Source organism: Typha angustifolia, chromosome 10, assembly GCF_048772165.1.
Source record: "Typha angustifolia cultivar Huaian chromosome 10, ASM4877216v1, whole genome shotgun sequence".
NCBI classification, from domain to species: domain Eukaryota; kingdom Viridiplantae; phylum Streptophyta; class Magnoliopsida; order Poales; family Typhaceae; genus Typha; species Typha angustifolia.
The window spans coordinates 12253639-12266287 of NC_133248.1; the positions used below are offsets into that span (position 1 = coordinate 12253639).

A 12649-nucleotide genomic window follows, 5' to 3' on the forward strand; every position below is an offset into this window, starting at 1 on the left:
TCTCTACATGTAACAGTTCTGATGGGATGTTGCCTTAACAAAACTTATCTAATCCTTAGAGGATCAGAAAAGTTCTTCAGTTTTTTTGTGATATATGCCAGAATAGTAATGGAACAGAAGAACTGTTTGCCTCTTCCACCATTACATACTGACTACCATTTTAAAAATACATAATTAAGTGATAAATTTGATTTTAGCACCCAAAATAAATTTCCCATATATGAGTCTATCAGATAACTGCATTCTGCACGAGAAAACAAAGAAAGCTCAGATACACATTAAACAGCTATTAACATTGCAGCTTGTCTGGGCTAAAAAGGAATCATCTTATTGTCAATAGAGTAACCACACCAGAAACTGCCACAAGAGAAGGCACATTTTTGCTCTGCCAACCTGGGCAGTCGGGACAAATACTACCAAACTCAGCCGCCTCGGCTCATAGGCATTTCGAATGATAGAGCCCTTATCCATGGGTTCTATAAGTCCTCAACAAACTATTATACAACTAGAAGCTGGTTTGGTTCCACAAAATGCTTGCTAGACACAACAAGAAATAGGGCAGACCTGATTAAAAACAAGTAGGCCCTTCCCATAGCCACATCATAAAAGGGCATGGGCATAATATCTTTTAATTAACTTTAAGCCATAGAGGAAAGTAGCTTATGGGGACATCGCATCGTCTGATGAAACCATATGTGCATCAGCTTGCCCTCCATTAAATCTCCTTGAAGAGTCCATGATTGTATCCCCTGCCAATAGAAAAAAGAGAACACTTAAGAGAGAGAAGATTCAGAACTGTTACAGATGTAAACAAAAGAGCTACTTGCGGATCATCCTAAGGATTTCATGACAATACCTACAGTAAATCAACCAGATGCTAAAAGTAGTGTTATCTGCACACCTATAAGGTTATTATTGAGATTCCAGGCAAAGTTACTAAATGCAAATGAGCTTACTCTGTTATAACAAACCAATACTCCGATTAAGGTTATCAAAGTAGCCTAACCAAATATGGTTGCAATAATATTACAACCAGCCAATATATAATGTACATATGGCACCACAAGTAACATAACTAAACCACATCACAATAAGTACACAGAAATAAATCAAAACAAGTAAATGCAAAAATTAATTAACTAAAAAGACAGGCATATCATTGCCCTGTGCCAACCACAACTATGAATAACTTTATTCTATCAAAAGCAAAGTTCTTGAGCAAAGGGAGTTTATTTTTTCAGTAAGCAATAGGGACTAGGAAACAAAAAAGATAACTGCTATATTTCTCATGCCCAATATAGCAAGTAAGAGGTTCTTTCCAGTAAATAATGAAATGGAATGAATAAAAAAAGGGTCTGCACATTTTATTACATTGGATCTCAAACAAAAGATCAGGACTCAAAGTTGAAATATTCTTGTTCTCATAAATAACATGTTAAAAGGCCATACATACCAAGAGATTGGCGTAAACCTTTGATGGCATCAAAGTTCTTGTACGTATACCCAACAAAGCTTAGATCTTTGGCAGTTAGCAACATCTGCACATGATGTTCCATAACAATAAGTCAATTGTCTAGATATAGTGAAGTATAAAGAATGCCATAAAGGTGTATTACAATCTGGTCTTTTCTAAAATAATGTGTATTATAATCTGAATATGATCCACAAAAAATAATGCACCTATTCTCTCTCCCAAATTTGTGCTCATTGTTAGCCGTAAGAGAATGTAACTTTATAAACTCCCTAGAAAGTAAATATCAAGGAAATGGACATATGCAAAAATATGAAATAATCATCAAATCAGACTATAACGATGCCGATAGGATAAGATTTTTAAGTGCCAGAGAGAATCTTCCGTGCGAGGGAAATTGTTTACCTTTCTTGAGTGTCCTGAACCAGTTCTTGCTGGAGAAGGAGGATCCAACTGAGCACAGAGAAAAAAGAAAAATTGAAGATAATAAATTGTATGACGTCACAGAGAACTATGTAAAGTATAACAGGAATACAAGAAAATGTGGATCAACAAGCATTCTGAAAGGAGAATATGCATTCATCTACTTGGTTGATACAAACACAAGACTAGAAAATGTAGATTAGCTTTACCATATTGCCTTTTTGGGAGTGAAAATAACCCATCTTAAAGATAATTTTTGAAAAGGCATTAGTAATTAACTGATGTTTAAAATAAAATGACTGGTCAAATTAGACTGACAATGATCGTGCAAAACATGAATATAGCAAAGCTGATTGAATGGATATAAAGAAAAGCAGAATACCCGAGGAACATCTATGAAACGGTTAAAGTATTTTAACCTTGATTATGAAGATTCCAACTATTTAAGTAGAGAAATTGGGGGGAAAACCATCAATTATCACGTAACAAATAAATAGTGAAGAATATTTAAATATCATATAATCCGTACTTCATCAAATTTTAAGAAATTCTGTGTATCCAGTTCATCGTTGACTTCAGGCTTAAATGCTGCTTCCATTTCATAAAGCTTGTCCCATGTAGTATCCTTGAACCACGGATGAGCCTGAGAAACAACAGATTCAACTAATTAGAAAATAATAGAAAAAAAAACAAAAATATAAGGGAACCTAAGGGCTGCTTCATGCTCGCAAATTACCTTTATTTGAGCCGCCCCTCCACTCCCAAGTCTATGCTCAACATCGCACAATAATCTACAAATAAGATCTTTTGCCTCAAAAGACAATCTAGCATCTTCAGGAAATTTCAAATGGGTTCTCCAATGCACAATCTAGATAGTCATTAAACCAGCTTAGTAAAATGCAGAAAATATATATCAACTCAGCTGATTACACAATATATAAAATCATAAACAGGTCACCTTGTTTTCACCTCAAACACTTCTATTTGTGATCTCAAACTTGTTTTGGAAACACACATTGTGCTATTGCATAATAACATTGCTGACTTGATTATTATACGTCATAATTTATTTAGAAAGGTTATTGTCCTCAGGAGTTAACAACATTAGTTGTAAAATAAATTGTTTACCGCTGATGTGCATATCACCTATTTATGAATTCTTGTGTATGAGTGAGATGATTAAAAGTAACTTCCAAGTTTCCAGCCTACCGTAATCAAATTTACAATCTAGGGCTCATTACACATGAGATGGATGACTAGTAGCTACTAGTTGATAAGTATGAGAAAAAGAAATTCCTAAGTATTATGTTATTTATGTCTTTTGAATTGCACTGACATAATGGTTGACGAAAGATGGTTGCTGAACTAAAAAATTTTCTAGAACCTAAGATCTTGCATTGTACGTAAGAATAGGTCTGGACAACTAGTCTTCATTTACTGGAGGTTGCATATGTATACAGAGCAAGTCGTTTTTAGTCCTATTTTGCCTAAATTAAGCATCCAAATGACAAAGCAAAAAAAATCGTGGTTTGCCTATTAGGGTGGAGCGAGTTTCAAAAAGAATCCACACTTAATATTGATAAGTGAGTACCAGAGAGGAGAACACTACAAACCCTCCCAAGGTTCTGTATGGAGGAAAGCCTCGTGCATTATAGAACCTTGCATTTGGTCAAGGCAAAATAATTATTGCAAGAAAGGAATACAAAACCTCGCATTGATCCTGATTCCTTACTAGCCCCTTGAAAAGTTATGAGCAACTTGTAAAACCTGATCTGTATAATGTTGATGAGCTTAAAGCTTGTGTCCTTATGGGTCATGTGCCTTGATATATACAGAATGACTTACAAGTTTCATCTTGACACACTTGAGTATCTATTTTATAACTCATCATTGATACAGATTTAATAGAAAACTACACTAGCAATTAAATGACTGAAATGCCGAGAAAAAACTTAGTTATTTCTCAAAAGGGCATATGAAGGGCATAATGACATTGAGCGCTGACTCAAAATGGCATATGAAGGGCATAATAACATTGAGCATTGACTCAAAAGGCCATATAAAGCTAAGCAGCCTAACCTTTCGGCATGTAGTTATTGGATCGTCAGAGTAAAATGGTGGATAGCCAACAAGCATCTCATACATAATTGCACCCAAAGACCACCTGCAAGTATATGACATGAACACCTTGAATAAGAAAATGTTTTCAGGTAAAATTAGATACTTCCCAAGATTTACATTTTTTGGATTACAGGAAAAGATATTCTAAATGAAGATAAGCGAAACTCTGTCAATTTCACATAATTAAAGAAAGCTGGGAAGAAGGTATAAATATATGGGGGGAAAAGAACTACAAATAAGCTAGCTAATGAACCTAGCATCTAATACATTATTTTTTGTTCATTTACCACTCTAAAAACTTCAACTTATATAGAATGATGATTTTTATATTTTATATCTTAACACTCTACCTCATTTCTGGGATGGAAATATTTTGATGGGCACAAAAGTGAATTTTACTTAAGTATGTGGAGATTTCATATTTTAAAAAGCAGATGGACTGACCGTATTTGAACTCAAGACAACACGACATCTGTTTTAATACCATCGTAACTCACCAATTACTTTAAAATCTTAGGTTTAAAGAGAACGATAGTTTTCATATTGAGTTAAATACATTTTACTATCATATACTTATGCTTAAAATTATTTTACCTTCTTATACTTCAAAAAGTCTCAAATCAGCCATTATACTTATGATTAAAGTAAAAATATTAGTTTTTCTGTTAAATTTAACTAAATGGTGCTAAATTAACCAAAACACTCCATTGTGTTTGTTAGACAAAACATGCAAGATTGTAGATTTTTGAGATAATATCGCTAAATGACCAAAATAACTATGGTGCTTAGTTAAATTTAACAAAAACACTAACGATCTCATCTTAGTCATAAGTATAAAGTGTTAGTTTGAGATTTTTTAAAGTATAAGGAGAAAAATTAATTTTAGGCATAAATAAAAAATAGTAAAATGTATTTAAACCTTTTATATTTTATATCCTAGCGCCACTAAAAAATATTTTAATAGGATCAAGAAATGGATTTCACTTTAGTGGAGGTTTTATATTTTAAACAACAAATTGATTGATAAAAACTAAACTCAGGACACTATTTAGCTACTATATTAACTCACTAACTACTTTAAAAACTTAAGCCTTTAAAAAATTATAGTTATTATATTTTATATTTTAATACTGCCAAAATTAATATATCTTCATTATTCTCCTATAAGCATATTTCTCCTTTGTTGATCCTTGACATAGGGTCAATAAGCAAGTACATCAAAGTAGCATATCTTCGGACACCTTAAATATATATCAAAGTCACATAAGAGCTAGAAAACTAAGATAAAATAATCATCAAAATTTAAATTGTGTTCCACATAAATTCTATTGAATTTAATTACCTTGAATATCATCTTGTCTATATGCTAGTCTGTGAAGGTTCTTACTAGCGCAATAATGAAAGAGTGCCTCCTATATTTTGGGCTATTAATTTTTCCTCAAGTTAATTAGAATTCCTACTAATAAGATCAACATCTTTTCTATTTCAGTTTCAGCTAACCTCCCTGCTTCTATCTCCTTATTGAATCTCAAAATTTGAGAAAATAAAGTGCTTCACTATAAATACGAAGGATATCGTTAAACCTTAAACACAGTTGCCATTATATTCATTTAAAGGATATTTGTGAATCCACGATAGCAAGGTGCAATATGCAGACTTTGATACTGACAAGACATAAGTTCTCAGGGAAAAAGGGCATGCAATTAACTTGGAACTCCACACATATATGTGCCGGTAATTCACTAATTTGATACGTATAGACTATAGACTCATGCAAGTAGCACAAGAGTCCATATTTAGAGACCAGATTAATAAGGTAGCCCTTAGATCACAATCACCGAAAAAATTGCAAGTGTTATTATACATTGATACTGACCTAATTTTCTCACTAAGAGTCTAGCTCACATACCAATCACATTCCATGCCATATCCTTTCTTTAATAATACTTCCGGAGCAATATAGTCCGGCGTCCCCACAGTAGAAAATGCCTGAAAGGAACAAGTTACAATCTTCTACTTAGATTTATCCTCAAAACAAATTAAGAGGAGCTAACATAATAAAGAGGAAAATTATGCAAAGCATGGTGCATCATAACATAGTAAGTGAAGATAAAGTAAATAAATATACCAGTTTTCTCCTGTTCATTTGCCAGTGCTGTAGTTGCTCATGGGGGCTCTTCCACCTACTACCATTATAATTACCCGAAACACAGCTGTCAACATCCATTGACTCAATGAGATTTTCATCATTCATGGGTTCATCTTCATTCAAAGTTGAGAGTTTCGAACAATCAATTGGTTTGCACAAACCAAAGTCTGAGAGCTTCATGTGACCATTTTTGTCCAGCAGCAGATTATCAGGCTTGATATCTCTGCATATGAAGATAAACTAATTGCAAATGAGTGGAATAATATACTATCACATGAATACGTTAGGTTATAGAGCAACAAAGTTGTGGTTCAGTTACTATTGGACACTACTAACCTGTGAATGTAGTTATGTTTATGAATGGATTCTATTGCCAGCACACTCTGAGCAATGTAAAATCTTGCCACATTTTCAGTTAAGGTATCTTCTCTGATGAGAAGGGTCATCATATCACCTCCAGGAAGGTATTCCATAATTAGGTAAAGGTATTCTGCATCTTGAAATGAATAGTACAATTTCACAATGCAATGGCTAGCTACTTCAGCAAGCAAGTTCCTTTCAGCTCTAACATGTTCAACCTAGAAGGCAATGGTAATGCAAATCATAACTAGAACAATAACAGATAAATCATTAAAAATTAGAAGGGAAAACTACCGATCATGATGTGCTTTAGCATTCAAAGAAATGAAAAATCTAAAATAAAGAATCACTACAGAAATGATGTGTATCCGACATATCTTACCTGTCCCCTGCTAACCATCTCTGACTTCTTCAGCTTCTTCATTGCATAAATATTGCCAGAGGACTTCTCCCGGCACAACCTGACCTGTAGCATGAGAACAGTAATCAACAGGAACCCTAGAAACACTACTTAAGCCATAATTGCCATCTCAATAAATAGCAAACAAATCACATATCTCCAATAATGTAAGAAACTCTATAAAGCAACAAATAGTTGATCAAGAGTTGCTAATTATATAGTTGGGCTCGACAACTTGAATACATCACAAAGGCAATGGACAAAGTAAATCAAATAATCAATATTCTCAAACCAATTGTCCTTGATTCAAAATTAATGTAACTAGAGCTGACAAGCTGGTAGTGCTTTCAGAATTTCTATTGATAATTAAAGATTTCATCAATGGAAGCTCCATTATGCAAGATCAGCATCTACTTATTTTGATAAATCTAACAGTAAATTACAGAAGATATCCATGAAGAAACGGCAGCAGTGATTCATGGTAATAGTACATTATAAGTCATAACCACAATATGAGATATAACTGAACATTAATAAAAATGCCATATTCTACAAGGAAATAAAAGCTAACTAGCTACGGTAATTGAGTGCTGATATATGATAGGCATTCTACATGTCTAGACGAGGGGGAAAAGAAAAGGTCATGCAAAACAATGCAGGTAAAATTAGCCACCGCTATTTACATATGACAACAGACCTCCCCAAAAGCACCTCTCCCAATAATGGTGAGAAGCTCAAAGTCATCCACACAGATTTTATGCCTTTTAAGTCGCATATATTCTGTCTCCTTCCTCTCTAAATCCTTTATTTTATTGATTTTTTCCTCATTGGGAACTTGAGAGGAGGCCAATTGTCTCTCCAAAAACCAGCGTCTGCAAAAAGTATAGATTTTGTCAATCACAAGTTGACAAAAGCATAAGAGGAACAAAGATGAGAAAATGATTAATTAGTAGACTGTGAGTAGACAAATAAACATGTGCATGCTTGGGCATCCCTCTGGGTACATGTGCATTAAGTGAGAGAGGAGATGCCTAGATAATAAGATTCGTGCGAATACCTTGAATAGGAACTTTGGAAATATATCTAAATAAAAAGACAAATTGCTGCACAAGACTTCAAAAGTTCATAATCAGTGTCGAGTAGTCCAGTTTCATATAAGCAGAGATGTATTAGAAAAATTGACTCTACAGAAAGAAAAGCTTTCAAGATGAGAATACAATTGAAATGAAACAACCATGAACCATATACATATCCTTGTTTGAACTATAAGATTAAGTACAAAATGAGATGATGATATCATCAGCATCTCTAAATCAATGCTAATAAGGTATCATACAAGGCAAGCGATGACCATTCTTACAAATTAACATATACTGATTAATGAGATGCCTTATTCACAGTAAAGAGAATGAACGTGGAACATTTCTGTTATGGTCCCCCATTTACGGCATTAAATTGGACAGAAAAAAATAGAAGGCCAAGAAGTACATTAGGATAAAGTAGGTCTCTAGTGCTCAGAAAACTATGCTTGTTCTGGTATATCTGCACTTGCCGCAGTCAGATGCACAAAATAATATTACGAAAAGAACATAAGCATGAAAAATACTAAATATATTCGCCAATTTCCACCAAACCCTAGGGCTTGACATCCGCACAAAGAATCAGCAGCAGCAAGATGAAGGTATCACATTATGAATAGCTAGTCAGATTACAGATCCAAATTATGATTTCTAATCTCCGGAGCCAAAAGATCGCGGTGTTCTCCAAATGCAATCTTTTCAGTTAGATGGCAAAAGATCGATTAAGAACGCGATTTCCCCTCGCTTATCTCCCAATCGAGAAAGGGTCAGTTCAATTAAAGACGGCCCCTAGAACATAAACGAGAAGATCTAGCGAAAAACAGCGCGATCAAGCAAGTAAAGACCGGGAAAAGAGAAAGGATCTAAACCGAGGGGGTCGACAAGCACTGACCTCTCCTTCCGCTCCTGGATGTTCTTCATTTGGGCTCTGTAGTGGTTCTCAATGAACTGCTTCGCCGCGGCGACTCGCTCCATAGTGAGTCTCGAGCCCACCTCCTTCTCCTCTTCCTCCTCCTCCGCTACGACGGCGAGACCTTCCCCTACCCCCTTCTTCCTCTCCTCTCCCGCTTCCTCCATCTCGCTCTCCATCTCTTCCTCCTCCTCCTCCTCCTCCTCCCCCCCTAATCTCTCTCTCTCTCTCTCTCTCTCTCTCTCTCTCTCTCTCTCTCTCAAGTGCTCTCTCTCTCTCTCTCCTCTTCTCTCTCTCTTCCCCTGAATATATTTTCTTGCCGCTTATTATTATTTACGCCACTGTGCAGATTTATACACGACGAAGTCAGGCTACAGCGACGACGAGCTGTACCCTCTTTTGCCTCCTCCCCTCCGCTGTATACATTAATATATTATCTTTATGCGCCTTCTCAATTTACCCCTTGCATTCTCATCTTATTACGCCAATCTCACTTCTGTCTGTGAGATATCATTTTCAGTTTAAACCCTCGAAGACCGGGTATTGTTTACACCTGACTGAAGAGTTGGAAGGTGTTCGGCTGTTCGCTATCCCATCCCGGGACAGCTGATCCAGAGGCCAATAAACAAAGTACGTTAAAATTGGATTAATTAGTCGAGGTGTCAGTAGATACTGCTTTGCTGGGCTAAACAAGAGGGGTTTGTAGACCAGCAGAGGCATCGGTGTTCGCAAAATCCAGCTGTTTAAAGAGAGATTATGTTTTTAATACGTTGTTGGTAATGAGGGTGTGGGATGGGATCCTATGCTCTCAATGGTTTTATGATGGCGGGTTGGATCTTCACATCAAAAGAAAGAGACGCACAGCTCAGCCGTCTGATGGAATGCCAGTGCGACATGGCATGGGTTGGCAAAGCGTCTGATCTGATGACCCCACAACTCCATCAGGATTTGGTATATGTCGGGCTTCCATACTGCAAACTGTTGGATGTGATGAGCTGGCCTTACCAATTCTTTCTATTTATCTTTTTAGGTTAAATACCTAAAATATATAATGGCGTTACCCATTCTCAGGATGCATATTTATTTTAATAGAAATAGTATTATTTTGTTTGTAGTTTAGTTAAAAAATGTATGGAAATATAGTGATACACCAAGGTAAAATTTATTCGTAGTTTACTTGTGAATTCTCTCTCATTGCCTTTTCTTTTGCATGGGCGGGGTCTGAGTCGGTATTATGGGACCAAGTTCTTGTTGGGCCTCACGTTTCAGCTGGACGGGTTCCGAAGATAAAGAGAGTGAGAGGCCTAAAAACCTCTCTTGGGCCTGATTTGAGCTAGATAGGCCCAAGTTGTGTGTGTTTTTTCTTTTTCTTTTTTCTTTTAAGTGATAGATGTGTGTTCTAATTATAGACTAGACATGGAGGTTAGCTTCTACGAGACATAACAAACCAAAACACACATTGGTGCAATTTATTTTAATTTCTTCTATGAAGAAATTTATGCTCACAAGCGCTTGAATCCGTAACCTTCTGATATAAGTGGGTATGTTCCTACTACTGCACTATAGTGGATTAATGTTTAGTGATAATCATATTCGGAGATAACTTAAAATAGATTACGATTAGTACTCTCGTGAGAAAATATCTCAGCTTACGTCATAAGTTAGAAGTGTTTAAAAATCCAAAAAAAAAATATAATAAGAAATGATTATAATATATTCTTATAGTCAACTAGGAGTTTTGTCGACTTTCACAAAGATGTAAGTAAAATATTTTTGATCATAATTATATAGTAAAAAAATTAATGTTAAAAAAGATATATTAATCCTTTATGTGACTAGGAAGTATATCACTAGCAATGTAATTGAATCGAGTTCTAATCAAACTTGAATTGAAATCATTTTAATAATTTTGAGCTCGAAACAAACTTTGAGCTTAAACAAGCAGATCAATAAGCAATTTCAAGTTTAAAAGTACTTCAAGCTAATTTTAAGCCTAAATTAAATAATTAAGCTTAAAATAAAATAAGGCTTAATTCAATTATAATATTATAAACATTACATAAATATAAACTAATATAATAATTAGATATTTGATTGTATGGCTCGTATTATTCATGTATATCACATAAACAGTACAGAAATATTAAGTAATAAAATATAAACATTAAAGAGACATATACATAACTCATAAATAACTTTTAATATATATATAATTTTAAGTCTTATCTAGGCAGCTATGGGTATGCGAGAGAAATAAAGACACTAGAAATAGATGATTGGCGACAATATGTGCACAAATTCAACAATATCTGCACAAATACAACGGCAAATGAAAATCATAAATAAGGTGAGATATAAAAGGAGTGGTTTTGAAAGTCAACCATACACGTATGTATATATATATATATATTGTCTTAGAGGAAGCAAAACATTGCATATAAAATTAGCAGGAGGATTCTAAACGGATAGAATGAGGAAATATATATATATATATATATATATTTTTCAACCTAAAATGACCTATAAACTTATTTTAGTTCTCAAGAAGAGTTGCCTCAATTGACGTTGGAGAGGAGTTCTTGACTATCCTAATTCTTAACAAAAAAATTACTTGGGTAGATAGTTAACCATCTTATTATATAAATCGCGCTTATAATCCCACTTTAAACTCCAATCCGAGGTGGGGGCGTTTGTCCATCGTGTCATCCACTTCATCTTACAGATCTTTATACCGATTTACCATGAACCTCATTCCACCCTTCTTCCCTCCTTTCCGCTCCGCTCCCACGTGTTACACGGAATCCGTTTCCCAAACGCATCTATCAATCACAGCCCGTAAACGTCCCCCGCCTATCATTTTGTAATGATCGGGTGAGTTATTTGGGTAGTTAACTAAAGAGCCAAGGGGCAGACACTTTTAATTAGTCGAGATTTTCTTATTCCTCCCACCCGCGTTGGCCGCGGTTCTTTAACGGTCAACTCCCATCTCTCTCTCTCTCTATTTCTCCTCCTTCCCGCGAAACAACCCCCGTCCCAGGAAACCGCGTCAACGCGCTCTCCTCCACCCCCTCCCCCCATAACATATATATACCAATCGAGCTCAATCCGTCTCTCACATCTCACACTGCCGATTTATCTCTCTCTCGCTCTCAAGAACTACTACTTCACGAATCGCGCTGGATCTCTACATGAACGCCTCTCCCACTCCTCTGCTTCCCTTCTCCTTCGAAGACGATTTCTCCAACTACTACTACTCTCTATTGGAGGATATCGCCGTCGACATCGACATCTCTCCTCCTGCTTCACAATCCGCAACTACGATGCCGCCGAGTAAAAGGAAGAGGAGCGCACCGACAGAACGAGAGTCCCCAGTTCGCAAGCAGAAGGTGGAAACCAGCGGCGATAATGACTCTGTTTCAGCTTCGGTGCAGAATTTCTCTTCCCCACCTCGCAGCGGCGGTGGCCACCACCGGCGACTGTGGGTAAAGGACCGGTCGCGCGACTGGTGGGACCGGTGCAACCACCCCGACTTCCCCGAAGCCGAGTTCCGCCGCGCCTTCCGGATGAGCCGCGCGACATTCGACTTCATCTGCGAGGAGCTCGGCGCCGCCATCGCGAAAGAGGATACAATGCTCCGGGCCGCCATCCCTGTGCGACAGCGCGTCGCGGTCTGCCTGTGGCGCCTCGCCACCGGCGAGCCCCTCCGCCTCGTCTCCAAGCGGTTCGGCCTCGGTAT

At 36.4% G+C, this 12649-nt stretch overlaps 1 protein-coding gene across 1 annotated transcript; it reads right to left on the reverse strand.

The window, feature by feature from the left end:
- Positions 1 to 304: 304 nt before the first annotated feature.
- Positions 305 to 9287, reverse strand: LOC140767962 (uncharacterized). Its single transcript, XM_073108026.1, has 12 exons — positions 8896 to 9287; positions 7622 to 7796; positions 6907 to 6990; positions 6501 to 6742; positions 6144 to 6387; positions 5925 to 6004; positions 3974 to 4058; positions 2631 to 2762; positions 2424 to 2537; positions 1877 to 1924; positions 1454 to 1538; positions 305 to 749 (listed from the first exon to the last, which is right to left on the reverse strand). The coding sequence occupies exons 1-12, from the start codon at positions 9090 to 9092 to the stop codon at positions 661 to 663; spliced, it is 1575 nt and encodes a 524-aa protein (XP_072964127.1). The 5' UTR covers positions 9093 to 9287; the 3' UTR covers positions 305 to 660.
- Between the last annotated feature and the right edge of the window lie 3362 nt (positions 9288 to 12649).